Source organism: Macrosteles quadrilineatus, unplaced genomic scaffold (assembly GCF_028750875.1).
Source record: "Macrosteles quadrilineatus isolate MER2022 unplaced genomic scaffold, UCM_ALF_1.0 Scaffold_2__2_contigs__length_208266976, whole genome shotgun sequence".
Classification (NCBI taxonomy): Eukaryota; Metazoa; Arthropoda; class Insecta; order Hemiptera; family Cicadellidae; genus Macrosteles; species Macrosteles quadrilineatus.
The window spans coordinates 190,150,894-190,172,140 of NW_026542595.1; the positions used below are offsets into that span (position 1 = coordinate 190,150,894).

Genomic DNA, 21,247 nt, shown 5'->3' on the forward strand with positions numbered 1-21,247 from the left:
TTGTAGACAATAAGAACATCTGGCAGAGGACTGCACCACATACAGCTGTGGCATCCATCAATAATCCAATAGACTTCAGGTAGTAGAAAAACACACTGAGCTTCACATGTATAAACTTGGACGGCATTAGGTTTGTAGATATAATAACATCTGGCAGAGGACTGCACCACATACAGCTGTGGCAGCCTTCAAAACTCCAATAGACTTCAGGTAGTAGAAAAACACACTGAGCTTCACCTGTATAAACTTGGACAGCATTAGGTTTGTAGATATAATAACATCTGGCAGAGGACTGCACCACATACAGCTGTGGCAGCCATCAATAATCCAATAGACTTCAGGTAGTAGAAAAACACACTGAGCTTCACCTGGAGGATATAAAATATATGTATAAACTTGGACAGCATTAGGTTTGTAGACAATAAGAACATCTGGCAGAGGACTGCACCACATACAGCTGTGGCAGCCATCAATAATCCAATAGACTTCAGGTAGTAGAAAAACACACTGAGCTTCACCTGGGGGGTATAAAATCTATACTATTATAAAGAAGAGGTGGTGTCTGTGTGTGTGTTTGTATGAGCTAATCTCAAAAACTACTGAACCTACTGGGCTCAAACTGCACACACATGAAGCTACAGTTCCGAGGATACATATAGAACTATTCCCGCTTCGATATTGTCCTAGGGCTCTGCCCCGTGGGCATACAAAAATTTGAGGTGAGAGATTTAAAAGTAAATATTGATTGATGGTATCCATGGTAACAAAGAACAAACCTACAAAGTTTAAAAATGTAAACAAGCAGAACTAACAACTGTCAAATGAATTTTGATTTCTCAATTCCACACAGCTGGTTCAAACATATTAAATACTGCACGAATATTAGAACAGAGAGGGTAAGGATTATAAATTTAAAATAATGATGTCACTAGCCCGAATGTAAACATTATTTAACATCACCTAAATGGAGCTGTCAAACCATATGTTAATGTAATTTCATTAGTGTATGATTCTTTCAGTTACTTCATTTCTTTATGTTTATGATCTATTATACTGAGTTTGTACTAATATTTGTGAAATGCTGTAATAATATTTTACAGGGAATAATTCGTTGTAAAATAAATCATTAACACGTTCGCGGCGGCACGTCAAATGGCGGGCGTATCCCAGGTCCGGCGTAGCCCTCAGCATCGAACAAACCCGATTGCCGCGTGTGATTGGCTTTCCAATTTCGGGCTGACAAATAGCAAATAACGTGCAGGGATGTCCTGCTTTACAACGAGAGTTGACGTAGTTCGCTAAACACCAACAGATAGCAGCACTGCTTGTAACGTAGCCGGTCCCATTGGAATTGTATTGCCAAATGGAGGGAAAAAGACGGGACAAAAGTAGAATTTTGAGATTGCCAGACGGGGATTTACGGGAATATTTACTACCAACCAACACCACAACCAAATACAGTATACTATTGAGCAGTGCTGTGCGAGGTTTCAAGTTTCTAGCTCTAATCCTGGCTTAAAAATAAATCATTTCGTACTGCATTGCAGCTTGGGAGCGATCGCACCCACCAGGATGGCATTAGGGTTCCGTATGGGAGCGATCGCTCCCATGCCGCCGCGAACGTGTTAAAGAAATAATTAAGATTCTATAATCATTGCCAGGCCATTATCCTGAGTTTTATGAGGTTTATTTTTTTGATTTATTTCTGTGTAAACAGCAATATAATCCCCCTGCTGCAGCAAGTCTATAGACTGAGTGTTATGTTAGCCTTATGAGTATTCATATTAAGGGAATAAAAGAATTTTGTCAGCCGTTTCAACTGTACAAGTTGGTTCTATGATATTAAATAGCATTAAAAGTAAGGCTTACCAACAGGGTGCAGCAATATTATGTTTTTTGCATTTATTACAACAGGCTAATTTGAACCAACTAGCAACAAAAGGTTGTGGTACACAATGAGAACTTTTACTTTTTCCATGGTTAAGGTGCAGTTGTAGAAAATTAGGGCTATGGTAGATGTGTGCTACACTATAGGATACCGTATAAATTTAAGACCAAATTTCCTTAAACCGTGTCCTCTCCCGTAACTGCAATAAGCGTTTTATACTTTTATGCCAACCCCGTACGAAGGACGGGTACTCTGCTAGTATATGTATAAACTTGGACAGCATTAGGTTTGTAGACAATAAGAACATCTGGCAGAGGACTGCACCACATACAGCTGTGGCAGCCATCAATAATCCAATAGACTTCAGGTAGTAGAAATACCCCCGCCGCAGCAAACCTGCAGACTAAGCGAATTTCCATTTGACTGATTTGATTTACACTGAAATGTCTACTTAAAAATATAACATTTATTACCGATTTAAATAGAATTAGTTTAACAAGTACTTAGGTTTGCTGCATCAGGGAGGGTAAAACTGTTTTTTTTTTTGTAAAATGTTAATAGTAAGTAAGAAATAAAAACGTTTTCCAAATTTGATCAAAATATGTTCATAAACAAGCAAACTACAACAGTTTACTTATTCTCCATAAGAATAACATGGGAATTTAAATTTACAATTTTTTGGAATTTTCTCCGTAACCATTAGGCGCATAACAACGCTTCAATATACTAAATTATTTGTTTTTTTAAGCTCTACAACATGGTTTGGAAATAAATTGCTAAATTTTATGTTTTTTGGGTAAAAAATGGGAAAAACCTATTTTTACCCCATAAAACCCCCCGTAAACCATCGTTCCCATGGTCCGATCATGCTGGATCGCGAACTCGTTCGAATAAACGTAGGTTTACACGTTTGTACCAAATTTCATCAAAATCGGATCATTTTTGCTCGAGTTATCGTGCTAACGGACACATATATATATATATATAAATATATATATAAATATATATATATATATATATATGAATTTGAACGGATGGTGTTTTTGGCCTCTAGGGACCTCAAAACGAAAAAAAAAATCGGTCCCGCGTCCAGGTCTTACCATGAGTACTACGGTAATAGCTTATTCCCTATATGGGAAATTCGCTAAAACACACTGAGCTTCACCTGGAGGATATAAAATATATGTATAAACTTGGACAGCATCAGGTTTGTAGACAATAAGAACATCTGGCAGAGGACTGCACTACATACAGCTGTGGCAGCCATCAATAATCCAATAGACTTCAGGTAGTAGAAAAACACACTGAGCTTCACCTGGGGGGTATAAAATATATGTATAAACTTGGACAGCATTAGGTTTGTAGACAATAAGAACATCTGACAGAGGACTGCACTACATACAGCTGTGGCATCCATCAATAATCCAATAGACTTCAGGTAGTAGAAAAACACACTGAGCTTCACCTGGAGGATATAAAATATATGTATAAACTTGGACAGCATTAGGTTTGTAGACACTAAGAACATCTGGCAGAAGACTGCACCACATACAGCTGTGGCAGCCATCAAAAATCCAATAGACTTCAGGTAGTAGAAAAACACACTGAGCTTCACTTGGAGGATATAAAATATATGTATAAACTTGGACAGCATTTGGTTTGTAGACAATAAGAACATCTGGCAGAGGACTGCACTACATACAGCTGTGGCAGCCATCAATAATCCAATAGACTTCAGGTAGTAGAAAAACACACTGAGCTTCACCTGTATAAACTTGGACAACATTAGGCTTGTAGACGATAAAAACATCTGGCAGAGGACTGTACCACATACAGCTGTGGCAGCCATCAATAATCCAATAGACTTCAGGTAGTAGACAAACTCACTGAGTTTCACCTGGGGAATATAAGATACAGACTATGTATAAATGTTGACATGATTAATCTTATTCTTTGGGAGATGACCGGACCGTATCGTTAAATTAGCAAAGATAGCGGCCGACGTTACACATGCGTTACAGCAATCCGTTTACAGGACAAACTACAATAATGTCAGCCACTATCTTCGACAATTCAATTATGCATAGGACAACATAGGAAAGTCATAGAACACCACCAAGTAGAAGAAATAGAAATAATATTTTTTTATTTATAGTAGTTATTAAATGTTGATTATACCAAACTATTATGATCATCGTGAGTATTTCCATAATCTTTGTGCTTACTCTTTTAAAGTCATCCAAAAGTATCACTGTTATTCGTTTTAAAATAACGCCTGTAATACTTCATAATTACTCGAAATTCGAGCAACACGTACACTACTTTAATATACTATACATGATAGAAAAAACTACAAAACTGAAAATTGCAAATATTATATTCGTTTCAAACCCCTATATTAATTTACTTACACTTCCAGTTTCAGACTCCTCTACTGTCATGAGTTTTCTATGATTCTTGACATCCATCTTCTCATTGTTCAGGGACGTTTTAGATTCATTCAGCGCAGTTTCACTGGATGTGTTTGATTTTGCAGACAGTTGCCTGTTGGAGATACAAATTCAATGAGGTAAATTTTCTGGAATCTTGGAGTGGGTGTTGGGACTGGGAGTTACTCATATTGTACCTCAATCTTACCTATTCAGTTTGATAGACTCCTCACTCCTGGCAGATATTGCTCGTATGTATCTGTCTCGCAAAGATGCATCTTTCATCAGTTCTTCTCGCATTTCCCCCATGCCTGTCATCAGACCAGAAGTAAATTATGCCGTTTGTGCACATTTAAGTCATTGTGAGAAATGAAAACTTTGTGGCTAAAAGTAGTATTTTAAACAGAAAGTTGTTCTAGTTTTGAACGATTTTAAGTAGAACTTTGCCAAAGTCAATTACTTTAAAAAATCAACAACCAGTTTTTTCCTAAAACTAGATTAGTCGAGAAAACATTAGTATTCTGCATGCATATAAAACTTGCACAAACAAATGTAATTATTTTTCTACAAAACACTGCAGAGGATAGTATTTTCCATTTACCATTTTAGCAGCGCAGTAGACCCACCTCTTAACCAACCTCGCATTGACCGATGATCGGATTATCCGCCCTCAATCGTAAAATAGTACAGTTTGTTTTGACCTACCTTGCTTTAAGAGCAGTTCGGTTTAACCACCGCTTTCTAGGAATCTCGGCATTTCCGCTCCCACGCTCGGCGATGGGAACCATACGCTTCTCCACAGGATGTGACTAAGAATGGGTTATTTTGTATTTATCCCAAAACGTTAATAAAAAGTTGCTATTTTCGTTGTATAATCTATAATTATCTTATCACTAGAGTAACGCAACTTGTAGGGAGGGTGGTTAACCACTCCAAGGTCAAGATAGTTTTTGTGACTCGAGCCACCAGTGAGAGGTTATAAATAAACATCCTGTCTCGTAACAAAATCGTTGCTTGCATCTTTAATTTCTACAAAAAGTTATGTACTGTATTACGATAGATTTGGAATCATCAATTAATATTACAGTACTACAGTTATTAAAATAAGAATTTTTATTGACTCTTGCCAACAATTATAATTTATTCCACTGGGTGTATTTGACTTGTGTTTTGTGTTTATTTGTAATTTTTCTATCAATACGAAAATAGGAGATTTAATTCATAAAAAAAAATGCAAGTACAAATTCAAAATAAAGATGATATAATTCCAAATGAATAGCACTTCATTTTGCTATGTTTTTACGGATTGCCCATTTTAACTGACCGTTTGAGCTATCCAACCTAAGTCCGGTCCCATTAGGGTCGGTTTAGAAGGGTTTTACTGTAATACTATAAAACAAAAAAAGCTGACTTAAAATACATATGCTAATGTTAAGAGGGTGTTGAAATCTGAATAACATGAATATGAGACAACTATTTACCGTTGTCTTCATCAGAGTCCTGAGCATCTTCCAAGTACTGGAGCAGAAAGTCAGCAAAGTCACCCTTGTTAGCAATCAGCTGTTTGTAAGTTCCGCACTCTGAGATGCGGCCTTGCTTCATCACCACTATCAAATCAGCCTCCGCCAGAAAACTGACCCCATGTGTAACCAACAATCTTGTCTGTAACACTGATCACATGCCTTACTTCACAAAGCATTGTCCGACTAAGAAAAGAATAATATCTGAGCTAAAAATTGAATAAGTTATTCCCTATGTATGGGAAATTCGCTAAAAAAGTAATAATAAGAGATGAGGTGTCCACCATAAATAGAGGACTCTCATTCAAAACTCCAAAAAGATTGTGTTGCAATGACTACAATTTCCTAACGTGTATGGATGTGTCAAATCCGAATCTCCAATTCACCGAATTCAAAAAAAAGATTCGGATTCGAGATTTGATTAAAAAGATTCAAGAATAAGTATTAAAAAAAATTTTAGAATAGATTTATAAGGCATATAGAGGTTATTCCATTCTCGCTTTTTTAATCACCATAAGCCCATTTGTAATTATTTTTGGGACTCGAGATTTGATTTCTTTAGAATTCGGATTCGAGATTCAAAATTTCTGGATTTGACCATCACTAATCACTACTAACGTGTAATAGATTTTTCAGTTTTAGGCCATGTAACAACACTTATTTTCCACTGGACATAGTTTTAAAATCATGATTTCTTTACATCCTAAGATACTAGGCAACAGACTTGAACTATATTACTTAGGCATAGATGGTCTCAGAATTGGTGATTTGCAGGATTTGAACCCAGAACCTGGGATTGAGCATCACCTTGCTTTACCACAATACCAGCTTCGTACCCAATTACTGCATGCAATATTAAGTATAGATTTTCTTTTTCATTTACTTAAGAAAACCGAAGCCACTTTTCAGTTTGCAACATCAAATTTGGACTTACCGTTTTGGAGAGAACTCCACCGGGGCCAATGACATTCTCAAAGATGTGTTTGCCGACATGGGAGTCAACTGCACTCAGTGGGTCGTCCAGCAAATACAAGTCTGCCTTGGAGTAGACAGCTCGGGCAAGACTGACCCTCTGCTTCTGTCCTCCACTCAGGTTGATGCCCTGGCCAGGAACGTGTAATTGTCATAAATCAGTTCTAAGCCAGCACAGTTATCACTCAACCAGCAATCAGCTAATGAAGTGGATGAATAAGATGGAGGGGTGCTCAAGCATTAGCAAGAGCTTGGAGGAGAAAGGCTAAAAGAGGAAGAGTCAGAAAGTTTCATAGTTGTAAGGTTCATACATGACGACTAACCAAGCATGCTGGGGAAAATAAAAAAGAAAGAAAGATGATTTTGTGTGTAGGTGCAAGCTTCACACTATTGCAAACTTATGTAAGATGCCAAGACTTTTATAAAATCAATGAATCTCCACGTCGTAGTTAAGTATCATGTAGTGTTCCAGCAATCATAATTTAAAGTCGGACCGATTAAATCTTTTGAATTCCATTTTATGTAAATTTCTTCGCGGTATGTAAATTTTATCTTTTAAAAAGGGGAAAAACGCTAGTGAGTTTTATTTTTTTACCTGCGTAGATAATTTTATGATTTAAAGCCTTTGTTTGAATTTGTCTTTCCTGAATACAGTAATTTTGGTTAGCACTCTTGTGTCTATATATTGGATCTCTCACAATCAAATCAAGGCTTCAATCAAAAGTTTCACTGTGGCATGGGACACACTGCAAAAATATAACTGAAATCGTACGATTTAACTTTAGCTAGGGGCCAGATTTAGAGAGTTAATTTCAAAACACCAAAGTTGTTAACAAATCATCTATATTTACAATGTAGAAAACTCTGTGTACTCCACAAGCCCTAATGCTAAACTTACTGGCACCTCTCTATCACAAAGTTATGCAATAACTGTAACAAGGAAATAAACCTTCGGCGCAGGTTGGATCCTTTAGCAGAATGAAATTACATTTAACTTACCAAGTTTATTTGTAAAACTACATAAATTCAGTAGTAAAGTTTACCTTTTCACCAATTTCTGTGAGATCACCAGCTGGCAGCATGTGGATATCATGCTGCAGAGCGCAAGCCTTCACCACTCTTCTGTACGCTGCCCTGTCAAACTCTAGCTGTCCCGTGATGTTTGCCCTCAGACTCATGTTCTGAATCCACGCTTGTTGTGGCACATAAGCTATTTTACCCTGAAATTAGTTATTATAGTTTTAATGTTGCACAGAATTACAGTACAGTTTCCTTTGTCCTGTTATCCAGTAATTGGTCTGATTGGTAAATTACAAAAGTCCAAGTGTAAGGGGAAGAGACGATAACTTCTTGTAACAAGATTAGTTTAATTCTACATCCGACTATCAGCAGCAAATTCCGTACACAGTTTTATATTTTTTTGAGCGGAGCTCATATACTACACTCCTGCTTTTTTTTTACAAATACTCCTCCTGAACGGCTGAAGCGATCTGCACGAAATTTAGCACAGGCATAGTAACCAACCATGGGAAGGTATAATTCTGAAATTGTACAAATCGGCCCACAGGGCTTTTCCCTAATTGAGTTTAAGCTTTTAGAAATTTAACATGGGCCTTATGGGTTAATTGGTAGCCATGACAATATTTGCTAGATAACAATAAAAAGGTAAACAAGAGTCGCATATATGTTAGTCAACGTTAACATATGTGCGACGAACATATGTTAACAATATGTTAGTCAATGAATCATCTAAAATAGCACATTACAAATACCGAGAAACACTGAGAAAAAGGGAAGAACAATTGGATTAATATCATTGAGCATAATTTACTACAAATTGAATGACCAATAATTAGAGTCGCCGGAATTAGGCTGTTGCATCATTGACTTTAAATACTCCAAATAGCCATTCCATTTATGTGAACCAATATATAGGCCTACCATTGAGTTTGGATATTGCAAGTTTCCATTTATGTGAACTAGACGTGCCATTAATGCAGACTTTGAAATAGGTACTGCAAATAGGAATTCAATTATTGTGAATCAAATAAACCATTAACTTAGGATACTGCAAGTAGACAATTGTTTTACGTTAACCAAATTTACCATTAAGTTGGGATACTCCAAGTAAATAATTCGTTTACAAGAACCAGACATACCATTGACTTTAGAACCTGTTAATAGACATTCCGTTTAAGTGAACCAAGACTATTGACTTTTGACAATGCAGATAGGCATTCTATTAATGCGAACCAAATATATCAACTTTGGTTCATGCAAGTAGACATTTACGTGAACCAGACTTATAGTTTATAATTGACTTTGGATACTGCAAGTAAACATCTCATTTACGAGAAACAGATGCAGCATTGAATTTAGAAAAGTATTGGATTAATATGCTAGCTGCGCTCAATATTGCAAGCAGACAACTGCATTGTACATCGAGTTATTTTCACGAAGTAGCATTTTACAAAATATTAATGTGTGTATTATGTATCTTTATGGTGAAAATGTGATAATAATTGACAGATGTAACAGTGACTTCCAGGTTAAATTCTTTAATTTCTGTAAATAACAGTTTCCTTCTAAATTTGTACTTTAAGAGCAACCTTGAAAACTGTTATTGACTTGAAATTTAAATATTAACCATTATATCAAGGCTCTTTACAGTTCATTTTTATTTGCTCTCAATAAATCACCTTATATTTGCCAGTTTTTGGTAGTATAATATTTTGTTAGTGCTATCCTCACAACAGTTCTTTATTTAAAAAAGTTTATAAAAGAGTAGCGTATTGAAAAAAAAGTGGATGCCTTAGATTGTGCTCACTTTTGTATTCACTCTTCCGGAGATTTTGTTCATCTCTCCCAGGACGGCAGACAGTAAGGAAGACTTGCCGGATCCTACCGAACCCACAACGGCAACCAGCATTCCCGGAGGAACCCTCAAGTAGATGTCCCGTATAATGATCTCGTTGACATCAGAACCATCCCAGGAGAAGGTTCCGTTTTCTATCACCACCTCATCATCTGTTAAAATACAGTTAAGATATCAATTTTACTAACAATACAGTTGACTGTTGAAAGTCCAACACTTGATGATCCGATACACTTTGCAATCAGATGCTATAATGGGTCATCAGCCATTACACAACAAATTATCATCCACGCTTATAGTATGGCTACAAGTTACTGGAGATAACATTTGTATGTGCAAAGCTGGGGTTTTATTTGTCATGTGGCAGGAGTCGTGAATCTTTCCAGTCCAATTCCTTACACTGGATAATAGTAATGGGTAGACTTCCGTATCTGTTGGCACAAACAACCGAATGAAAACATCGATCGATATATTGATTATTCAATATATCGTTTGGTTAGTTAGGTAAGGTTAACCTAATAACACATATCAAACCAAGAATCTCTCGTAACTCTCGTGAAATGCCACTGGCGTTGAAAAAAAAAAAAAAAAAAAAAAGAATGAGGGATGGACTAAGTTGAAAAACAAATCGATAAACTTGGCACTACACTTTGAGCAACAGAAGACAGGATGGATTCCTTAGGCATTGTCAGTGAGGCTGTAACCCTATTGAGATTTCTAAGCCAAGAAAGTATATTTAGAGAGCAAGTATAATGAAGTGTAGAATAAATTTTAAATCAAACACTTACGTTCAGTAGGATCATGAGTTACTGACGTAGCGTCGAGCTCTTCACTACTTAAAAATTTGTCGATTCTCTTCAAAGCTACAGATGCCTGAAAAAATATTACAATTAGTTCAATAAGATAGAACCTTACATTAATCAAAATTCACTATTGTCAGTAGGCCTAATTAGTAATCTGTAGTTTTACGATAATTTCTTTACCCAATATCAATGTTACTTGCGTCTTTAGGGTGCGCTCTACCTCTCCGCCACGCGCTAATGCAAGGGTTTAGGATCTCCGTTATTGTCAGCTTAGTTCTCAACTGATTTGAAATATATTTATGTTAATTTATTCATTTCTTATATCTGTAGTCTTGTACTTTTTAAATTTTTTGATAATAGTAGAATTTTAAGTGGGAAGTGACTGGTAAATATGTCTAAATAAGAGTTTTTCTAAAGCATTTTACACATACAAATAAATGTTTAGAAGAAAATTAAAAGTAGAGTCATAAATTTTAATCTGAGGAGTAAGGAGTTAAAGTATGTAAGTTAAAGTATGTAATAATGGTTTCATGAACTGTGATATAATAGTCTTTCATAATAATGTTATTTCTGTCAACTTTATTTAAAAATGTATTGTTATTTAGTTTTAAGCTGTATCTCACTGCCAATTTTAGCCTTAATTATTTTACTATAGGCACTTACCCAACTTGTTTGCTTAACTATAAACAGTATTATTATCATCATTATCAATACATCTCAAATACTTTTGTACAAAAACCCAGTATTATTAGTTTATTAGTAAAGCATGTTCATCTATTTACACTTGACTCTGTACATTGTACTTTAAATTGTATATTATCTCCATTGACCTGGCCTATTGTATGACATGTATACTTAATGGCAATAAACTATTTGAATTTGAATTTGAATTTGAAAAGAAAAAATCTTCAGATGAAAAATGTTTTAAAAGTTAAGTGAGTAATTTTAGAGGAATCAAACGTCTGCAAGCAGTTTACGCGGCGCTGTTCAATGGCGCAACATAGCCACTGAGGCCTGAGTTGAGATTTCTGAGCTGAGGTAGAGCGCACCCTTTACATCAAATGTAGCTCTCTACTATATGTTAGCACTGTGTCATCTGAGTAATTCCATGAAGCTATCCCACCAGGTAATTGTGTACTGTATATTAATGTTATAAACTACTAAAACTAGTGATATCTTACTGTGGCCAAATGGTTTAGCATTTGCGAAAACATATTCAGAGGTAGCCTCAAAATGTAAAAGAGTGCAAGAGACACAAACGCTGTCTGGGCATCTAGGATGTTGTGTTCATCATGAAGCACAAAGCAGGTAAAAGATGAAACTGCTACCTATAACAAAACATATTTTGTGTCTTAGTCAGTTGGTTGAGAACGTGTAATTTTCAAACTCCCTTAATTTTGTACCACATATTGCAACCCTCAATAAGAAGTCTACCTCGATAACAAATAAGTCTTAAATAGTCCACATGACAGATTTAATCAGAGGTTCTACTGTGCCAAGTTTATTCATTTTATTGTTTCCTTCCTGGATTGGAAATCAATTCAAAATAAAGGGTTTGTATTTGCTATCAATCCCTTTAGTGTTTCTGATTGATATAGTTTCGTTCAACGCCTTGAATCTTGAGGAGCAAGCTGGTTAGTGGTAGAGCACTGGACTTAAGGTCCCGGGTTCAAAACGTACCAATCACTAATGGATTTTATCTGAGTGATAATGCTGCAACCAAAGGGTTTGAGAGTTTGCCAGTTTGAGAGACTGAAACACATAATGTAACAGCTTGAGTCATGGTAACCTCATTCACTGAAGGACGCAAGTTCATAAAAAAATTTAGGCCAAAGGGCCTAGCCTGTATTTATGTGAAAAACTATTCCGTTCTAGAGCCTAGCGCCCTAGGACAAGAAAAAAACACCTAGAATGCTTATTCATAAAATCTTGTCATATTCTAATTGCTTTATATTTCTCTACAAAAACCATTAATTGTTCAATAGATCGTACGACCAGGAATCTAACAATAAGGCTACACTTCACGCAACTCTAGACCCTTTGACCCTTCAGCTGTCACCTGTATTTTGATTGCTATAATTGTGGTTGTCATTGATGATGTTGCTGACAAGCCCAGTAAAAGATTTGGTTTTCAAAAAGTTAGGACTCCTCACTATCAGTTTGTATGCGGCTATATTTGAAATTTTATCTGGTGATAACCAGGTCTAAGAACAGGCATCTGCTCAAGTAAGCCTGTCCCATAGCATGGTAGCTTCATCCACAAAATTTGTATAAATTTTTCCCCATTCTGTAATGTACCTGGTACTGATAAAAAGAGGATCAAATCAAATCATTCTTTATTCATCATACACAAAGAACATGTATTGAATAGAGAGTAATCCAGAGAATAATAGTCTAAATTGTCATTTCAAAAGGGATTTTAACTGAATGACGTGACATTAGAACTTTAATAAAATTAGGGTTTAGATAGTGACAAAAAAGTAAGCAATTTCTAATCGCGTTGAATACTTCTAAATGAAATTAAATAAAGGAATCAAACACTTCTGTAGCGAAGAAAATCTGGAAGAAGAAAATCAATTTTCAAATTGCTTGAACACTCTCTTAGTCTGTCTACTGATGCTCTGCCACAAGCACAACCAATTATTCCTAAAATATTTTCCTACCTACATAAAAAACTTGATAATAATCTTCTTTTCTATGAGAATTTTGCTAATAACAGTCTACTCTACTCTACTTGAAAAATTAAATTCCATATTTCAAAAGGTGATGGTAGGCCTTTTCTAATACATGTTTAATCCACTAAACGTGACTGTAAAATAAGCATTTTATTTAATAAAATAACTAGATTCTTTCTTACACTACTTACAAAGTATGGTGTGATAGTATAACAAAAATGGATCATGCTATTGAAGATTGCAGCAGTTTTCAAAACTTTGATTTCATTCTGTCTAATTTTGGTTATTTTTTCTTCAAAGCTTTCTTCCCAGGCATATAGTTTTAAGACCTAAAAACAAAAATGTTACAAGTCAAACAAACCATGGATTTAATGGTTTTAGTTTAGTTATTAATAGCTTATAGGCGTATATAGTAAAATAGTTTATTGACTTATTATTATGACAAAAGACCACAGTTGGCACTCTCATTAATCCGACACTGCATTAAATTACTCTTTAATTATCTGTGTGATTCTGGATGTTGGTTTTCTTTTAGGGATGGTCAAGTCTCGAAATTTCGGGAAATTTTCGGGAAATTTTCAATCTCGTTACACGAGACGAGATTTCTTTTTGGCCGAGATTTTTATCGAGGCGAGAATAAAAAAAAAAAAAAAAATTAAAAACGCTTGCAGAAAGTTAATGCAATACCCGCAATACAGGAGCGAAGGCGTTCTTATTTAATTAATTCTTTTAATGTAAATATTACTTTAATTATTTTAATAATATTACTTTAATAACATTTGAGAAGTTTTGTTAAGTGTAAGTAGTGTGAGGAATGTTTTATTACTATAAAACAAGTCAAAACAAGTAACTATTTTATAAAAATTAATATTGCTTTTATTTTATGATTTATTTTATTTTAGGATAAGTTGAACTCTATCCTAACTGATATCACCATGGTTTCCTAATCGTAGGCATTTTTAATAAGTTAGGCGTGATTAATAAAAAAATGTACTGAGCCGCCACCTCACCTAATGGATTCATCTGTGAATTGGTGTAGGGGCAGGCGTCTTATTTCCTTACGGTCACCATTTCCAGAGTAAAGCTCCATGATACATACAGGTAATTAACTACAACTCCGGTCAAACTCTTTACTATAGTATAGGTATCTCTTCTTTCAAAACAGATTATTTTAGTCATATTTTTTTAAGCTGACACCCTACAAGTGCCTTAAGTATTAGATTATCCAAAGTCAACTGTACCTAAAAAAGTCAAATTAGTTAAAAAAGGAAAAACCTCTTGATCAAAACTTACTTTAATACTGGAAAGTACTTCGTTCATTATTTTGATCCTCTCGTCTTTGTATTTCATCTGTTGAACTCTCAACTTCCTCGCTTGACGAACCAACCAGCTGTTGAGAGGAATCATCAGTAGCATCACGCCCAGGCCCGCTAACGCTGCCACGCCTCAAAAACAAAATAACAGCTCTATCAAATAAGTATGGCGTTTATGCAAAAAATGGATTGAAAATTTATATTTTTAATACGTCTAGTAAAGCAGAGACATAAAAGAATAATACCAGCGTTTCTAAATTCAAAGTTTTATAGGTCGAAACTACTGCTAAAAGACTTGGGGTGTCTGAGTTTTTCATCAAATGTAAATAGTAGACCTACTCATACTTTAAAATCTTTATATTATTTTTTTTTAGATAAAGCTTCTGTTTTATCAATATTATTTTGAGCTTTGAAAAGACACAAGCACTATACCCACCTAACAGTTGCCAGAGGAACACCATGGTCAGGGTGATCAGCAGAGGAGTTGCCCAGATAAAGTGAATGAATAACACAGCGTAGTGAAAACTAGGGACATCTACAGCCATGAGGTTGATCATCTCTCCTACCGTGGTCTGCTTGCGGGCAGAGTTAGCCAGTCTGAGAGACTGAAACACATAATGTAACAGCTTGAGAGACTGAAACACATGTAACAGCTTGAGAGACTGAAACACATGTAACAGCTTGAGAGACTGAAACACATAATGTAACAGCTTGAGAGACTGAAACACATAATGTAACAGCTTGAGAGACTGAAACACATGTAACAGCTTGAGAGACTGAAACACATAATGTAACAGTTTGAGAGACTGAAACACATAATGTAACAGCTTGAGTCATGGTAACCTCATTCACTGAAGGACGCAAGTTCATCAAAAAATGTATATACCCGTTGTGTGTACAGTACAACTTTGTTGTACAGTCTCTTAGCCGACCCTATTGGGACTGGACCTAGGTCGGATAACTCAAAAGGTCAGTTAAACGGGCAATATATATAATCACTATTCTGAAGTCGTGTGTGCATTATTTACAAAATAAACTACATTATCTCCTATTTTTTTAGTATTAACGATAGAAGGGTCACAAATAGACCCAAAACAAGCTAAAGTCAAATACTTTCTGTAGAAGTAACACCCTGTAGAGCTTAGCGTATTGTTCCCATGGCCGATCGTGGGAGCGGAAATACCAAGATTAAGATTCCTAGAAAGCAGCGGTTAACACGAAGTGCTCTCAAAACAAGGTCGGTCAGAATAAACTGTAATATTTTACGAGCTACGGCGGATAATCCGATTATCGGTTAATGCGAGGTCGGTTAAAAGGGGTCTACTGTATGTCTTAATCTAAATAGTTACAAGGAAAAACTTGGTTAGCGAAACGGCTTTCTAATAACTTCATTAAGATTCCAGATCGCCTGAAATAACTGATAATTATTTAATCTACCTGGTTGCTATGAAAAAATCCAGGGTAGTTGAAACGGCTCCAACTATTTTGTGCTGCAGATAGAGCACATCGTCAGGTTTGAATGTGAGCTACGCTATTTGCAAATTCCTCATGGTGGGGTTTGTTAGAAACTTTATATAATACAAAAAACACGGATCATGAGACGAAGCACATACAATTTAAAAAAACCCCTTAGATTTTTACAGCTTGAGTACAACATATTTTTTAGGACATACATCGTTGTCAAATTATTATGCTATGTAGAATTCAACATTGGAACAACATTGTTCAAATCACTTTCAGGGTTTAATACAAACTATAGAGGTCACCCAGTGGTTGAAGAGTCAACCTAAAATATGTAATGTACAGACTTTTAACCCCACGCTATGAATTAAACATATGATTGGAATTTCTTCCATTTGTTTTGATTTCTTTTTATATTTTGTTGTTATTTCCTTACTAGCATGGCATCCCCCATGCCCATGTAAATGGGCTACGCTAACTCGCCTCCGAGTTGAAGTTCGTTCGCTACGCTCACTCACCTTTTGGTTGCAAATTAGATGTTGTCATTAATTAAAAAAATAATAGTGCTGCACCCTGTTGCTTAACCTATTAACTTTTTAATGCTATTGAACATCGTAGAATCAAATTGTTTAGTTGAACCAGCTGTTAAGATTCTTTAATTCCATTTAAATATGAGTACTCATAAGGTTAACATGGAAAACCCCAGAGCCAATGGGGCGGAGCCCTTTTGACGGATCGGCACTAAACTTCCCACAAACCATCCTTGAAAAATGCTTAATAATGCCTGAAAGTTTCATTATAATCTGTCGAGCGGTTTCGGACTCCATAAAGGACAAACAAACAAACAAACATACATACATTGGATTTTATATATATAGATTTTTATGTTAAAAAATAAATTATTGAGAAATATATGTAGGTCTAAGTTTCCTTTAGAATATATAATTTTATTTTGATGTTTAATCAAATCAATTGAGAAATAAAGTAGTTGTAATATTACTGAGGTCTGTTATTCTGTGTTTGTGTATTTTTGCATCGTGATGAAAAGTATCGTTCATAACTTGTACCGAAAGTTATTTTCCGGCACTTGCTCCATTATTTCTGAATGGCAAAACTTGAGCGCTCGGTGGAAAATGTCACTTTGGTCCTAGTAATGAAATATACTATTCTAAATAGATATCCCTGGTGTCAGTTAGAGTGGTTGACTAGAATTACTTTGAAAACAAGATGAAGAATTACATGTTTGTTACAGTTGAGTAAATTTCCCTAAAACAATTAGCATGAATTCTTAAACCAACATTGCTTCAAGTGTGTTCACCAAATAATCTGCTTAAATATTTTAAAACCATTGCAGTACTTTTTGAAACATGAGAATAATACCTTTTTGTAAATAGCAGACACAAGAGCTGTGGTGATCCGCATGCCAGTGATGTTTAGGATGATAAAATACTTTTTCATTAAAATAATTTGGAGGATGGATACAGCATACATGAGAGATGCATACATGCAACCTTTCCACAAGCTGTCATCATTGGAGATGAACTCAATCAGTAACCTATGTCAAACAGTTTGGTGTTAATAAAAATAATACTTGATGAAATATGAAAAAATAAGTTTCTGGCAATATAGTTCATTTTATGTGACAAGTACAGGGTGTCTAATGTCTACAGCATCTGCCTTACAAAATCTGAGGATTTTTGGTGACCTTATGAAGCAGTTTTTAGAGATACTTGACATGAAAAACAATACAACTACAAAATATGTATGTAGATTATTTGGCAATGTTTACCAATGTACCAATGTCACAAGTGGAGTATAGTGAGATATTTTACTTTCACTTACTAGGCTATGACAAGACACACGATTTGTATTGGTTAAGTAGAAACGGTTGAAGGGGATGAAGAAGCGCTTCAACTGCACCAGGAACTAATATTACATTTAATTTTACTTAACTATCTATTTGGAGAATATTAAATGTAAGTTGTCGAGCTCAAAATCTAAAACTTACACAGCAGAATAAAAATATCTTGCGGCTCAGACAATGTTTTACTTTCTTGTTAAAACTACAATAAAAATCACATTTTGTGGGTTTTCAGGGATATCAGAGACCTTACTGAAATATTAGGGACTAGTCCGAAAGTAAACTCTTGCAAATAAATCAATTAACCAACCTTAATAACTGTGGATTAACAAACATCAACAAGTCCGCAGTCAACCTCAGCAATGATCCAAGGAGAACGAATGGTCCAAAGGTTTTCAGTAGAGCTCCAAGAATAGAGGCTTTGGGCTTTGTTTTCGGGCTGAATTGGATTTTGCCCGACTGCTTATCACACAAAACTTCAGGATGGCTGAAAAGATTTAAGATTAAAATTTAGGACATGAATTTAAATAAAATGAACTATAGTTATTTTGTATTTTACTACCAGGGTCGTATTTAGTCTCCCGTGGTCGCGGATAAATTGTAAACATCTTTTGCGGTTGCAGCAGGGACTACATCATTTTCTCTGGTGATCACAGCAAAATTGTGATTTTTGTTTGCGTTTAATCTTTACAGTAGTTTTTGGTGGTTTCTAGAATGAAAGTTTATTCGAATAGCTTATCGATCCTCCAACAGATTATTATTGAAGCCACTTCCCAGGCTGAAGCTCCCAGACAACCAGTGTCTCCACCATTAGGGAAATACAGAACAGTTTACTGCAGAGGTAACTTACTTTGATAATCCTAACTGTGAATTCAAGGATCAATATTAGTATTTTATGTCAGAAGAAAACTGTGTTAAAAACTAAATTTAAAGTCCTTACACCAAACAATGAAAAACTGTTTACATCACTTACCGTTATTAGTCAACCGTGATTAGTAGTGGTTGATATTTTGCTCCAAGATATCAATTAGCCTATGTTTTTATTTGAAAGCACATCTAGAGAAAATCTGAGACCTTGTCATGTTATCATCCTCTCCTATTCTAGTCGGTTCCCACTTTTAATCTTTGTAGCCGAAAACTATGTGAATGAAAATCTATGCTTTTGCCAAATAAAAATTAAGTTCTGTAAATAGATTGCTGAGGTTTAGGGTGTAAGCCGCTATTGGATCCACACTAATGGACCTGATGACAACTCTCTCTCTCATTAAAACCTTCCTTGATTGAAATTTCTGTCAGTAACAGTAAAATATTCAAATATTTCATGATACAATTTTTGCTTTTCTGATGCCACAGTGGCTCTTCATCACTCAGGTAATCCTGATATCCTCACAAATATTCTTAAAACCATGCCCTTGTGTCTTGTGTTAAATCCTTAGTAGAACATCTCTATATTTAATTGCAGGTTATTAATGTGTTGCATGTATCCTTTATTGCAAAGTAAACTGTGTAAATCAAAAAGGTTGTCTGATAAATAAATTAAATTATAAACAATCCCTACTCCATCCACCACTCCCTCACCTTCTGTGTTGAGAGGACAGGCGTGACAGGAACCTAGGTATGATCACCCTGGCAGAGTTGAGGGGTTCTAGGTCAGGCATGTCCGAGGCCTCCAGGGGTCTAAGAGCCCCGAGGCGTACCAGGGGGGTGAACCATGACAGGGCCACTCTGGAGGGCACTGAGGCCGACAGCTCAGGGTTGGCCTTCTGGAAAGAGAATTAACGTCTCAGGTCTTTTGGGATGCAAGTACTACACTTGGTTGAAAATAAAAAGTACCCTACTGTGTCCAAAATAATCCAAGATTAATGGAAATTTTGAATCTTAACTTAAAAATGAAAGTTTGAGAAGCAACTGGGTATATTTCAACTCCGTTAATTAGATTGTTAAAAATAAGATGTTTGTTTAAGAAAATAAAATCCACTAGCAGGAGCAGGGAAAGAGGGAAGTAACCATTACATAGGTTGTTCAATTGAGCTGGTGATGAACAGAATCCCTTTAGGTAGTAGTGATAATATTTACTCTAGTATACTTCGATTCTACTGTGAGATACCATAGCAAACTAGGGTAAGTGTCTGTGAATGTAAAGACTTTAGTTACATTACAGAAACACCGTTATCACACAACATAGCCGTGTATGGTTCATGGTAGACATGGTCAAGCAGAAGGTGGATGAGGCGATTCAGAAGCAGGCTGTGATTGACTGATAGGAATATCATACAATCTACAACTACAGTGCCAGTTTATTGTGAAAATTGATAATCACACCACTTTAGTATTTATTTAGCAACATGAGAATCATTAGGTTACAATATCTTTGGATAAACCATTACACTACATAATGTGTGTATGTACCATACCAATATTAAAATTAAATCAATGAGATTTGTTGGTTGATTATTCAGATAACAAATCATCTTTTTTACACCACCACAGTTATCAGAAGTACAATGACTCTCAAAATATTGTAGAGGCAATTGTTTACAATTGTTCCACTTAATCTATTGACACTTTAATAAGGTCATGGGAACACTTTTAAACTGAATCACTTAATTTTGAAAAAGCAAGTCTTGCAAACAAACATTATATTTACCCTATTAACATTGTAAATAGGGGAAATTAATGCCCTTATTTTTTATGCATGTTATTTATTTATTTAAGGTACAGTAATTGTTTTAAGTTTTTAAATTGTAGAAAAAGGAGGATAGCAGCTAGCTCACCTTGAAAGTGTGGGTAGGCCATAGAACAAGTAGAAAAAACACTGTGCACACAATATTTCGTCCCCTAAGGGACTTTGTCAAGTGTAGAGAAAGAGTTTATAAAGTGTAGTTTGTAATTGTGTTGACAAAGCCCCTTAGGGGACGAAATATTGTGTGCACAGTGTTTTTTTCTACTTGTTCTATGGCCTACCCACACTTTCAAGGTAAGCTAGCTGCTATCCTCCTTTTTCTACAATTTAAAATCCTGGCCTAGAGCCTTTCCTTAAACAAAACTGTTTCGAGTTTTTGTTAAAGCAAGTTAATTTTAGGGTTATATATAAGCCTAAATATAGTTAAATATAAATATAAATATTAAATATAATATAATATAGTTGTCATAGAAAGGTAGAGTATATAAGTGGAAACAAAAGTGAAAGAAGATCTTAACTAGAAACAAGGAAAACCAAAGTGGTGATAAGGACTGACCAAGGACAAAGTAGATTGCTATCAAGAACCAGTTTTCTCCTTAAGCTGCAGACAAGCCAGATTTTCCTGGCTTATGCAGCAAGTTATTTATGCAATTTTGTAAAACTTTGTGATTTTTCTAACATTTAAAAAAATTTTAGCAAACAAAAACAACACCGTCGGTGACTCACGGACCTGGGCTCCATGCTACATGACTCTTTGGGCTTCAACT

The 21,247-nt window shown here is 35.4% G+C and overlaps 2 protein-coding genes across 2 annotated transcripts in view; both read right to left on the reverse strand.

The window, feature by feature from the left end:
* LOC128985231 (multidrug resistance-associated protein 1-like) overlaps window positions 1–14,599 on the reverse strand; it is a 30,303-nt gene extending 15,704 nt beyond the window's left edge. The window contains exons 1-12 of the mRNA XM_054404620.1: window positions 14,456–14,599; window positions 13,354–13,491; window positions 11,669–11,815; window positions 10,473–10,557; window positions 9,637–9,836; window positions 7,853–8,029; window positions 6,772–6,939; window positions 5,799–5,979; window positions 4,526–4,628; window positions 4,300–4,432; window positions 3,044–3,653; window positions 175–368 (exon numbers count right to left, since the gene is read on the reverse strand). Coding sequence (XP_054260595.1) covers window positions 175–368; window positions 3,044–3,653; window positions 4,300–4,432; window positions 4,526–4,628; window positions 5,799–5,979; window positions 6,772–6,939; window positions 7,853–8,029; window positions 9,637–9,836; window positions 10,473–10,557; window positions 11,669–11,815; window positions 13,354–13,491; window positions 14,456–14,578 — 2,259 coding nt within the window. The 5' untranslated portion in view covers window positions 14,579–14,599. The remainder of the gene's footprint in view (window positions 1–174; window positions 369–3,043; window positions 3,654–4,299; window positions 4,433–4,525; window positions 4,629–5,798; window positions 5,980–6,771; window positions 6,940–7,852; window positions 8,030–9,636; window positions 9,837–10,472; window positions 10,558–11,668; window positions 11,816–13,353; window positions 13,492–14,455) is intronic.
* A 9-nt stretch (window positions 14,600–14,608) lies between these two features.
* LOC128985232 (multidrug resistance-associated protein 1-like) lies at window positions 14,609–20,070 on the reverse strand. The gene is made up of 6 exons (XM_054404621.1): window positions 19,957–20,070; window positions 19,376–19,560; window positions 18,108–18,284; window positions 17,317–17,491; window positions 14,912–15,251; window positions 14,609–14,628 (listed from the first exon to the last, which is right to left on the reverse strand). The coding sequence occupies exons 1-6, from the start codon at window positions 20,068–20,070 to the stop codon at window positions 14,609–14,611; spliced, it is 1,011 nt and encodes a 336-aa protein (XP_054260596.1).
* Between the last annotated feature and the right edge of the window lie 1,177 nt (window positions 20,071–21,247).

What these genes read in the sequence shown, in the direction of transcription:
- LOC128985232 (XM_054404621.1), bottom strand. Translation starts at nt 20,070, where the DNA reads ATGATATTCCTATCAGTCAATCACAGCCTGCTTCTGAATCGCCTCATC. An exon ending in CTGTCCTCTCAACACAGAAG is followed by an intron (nt 18,285 to 19,375) that starts GTGAGGGAGTGG and finishes AAATCTTTTCAG; the next exon opens with CCATCCTGAAGTTTTGTGTG. An exon ending in GTTAATCCACAGTTATTAAG is followed by an intron (nt 17,492 to 18,107) that starts GTTGGTTAATTG and finishes TGTTTGACATAG; the next exon opens with GTTACTGATTGAGTTCATCT.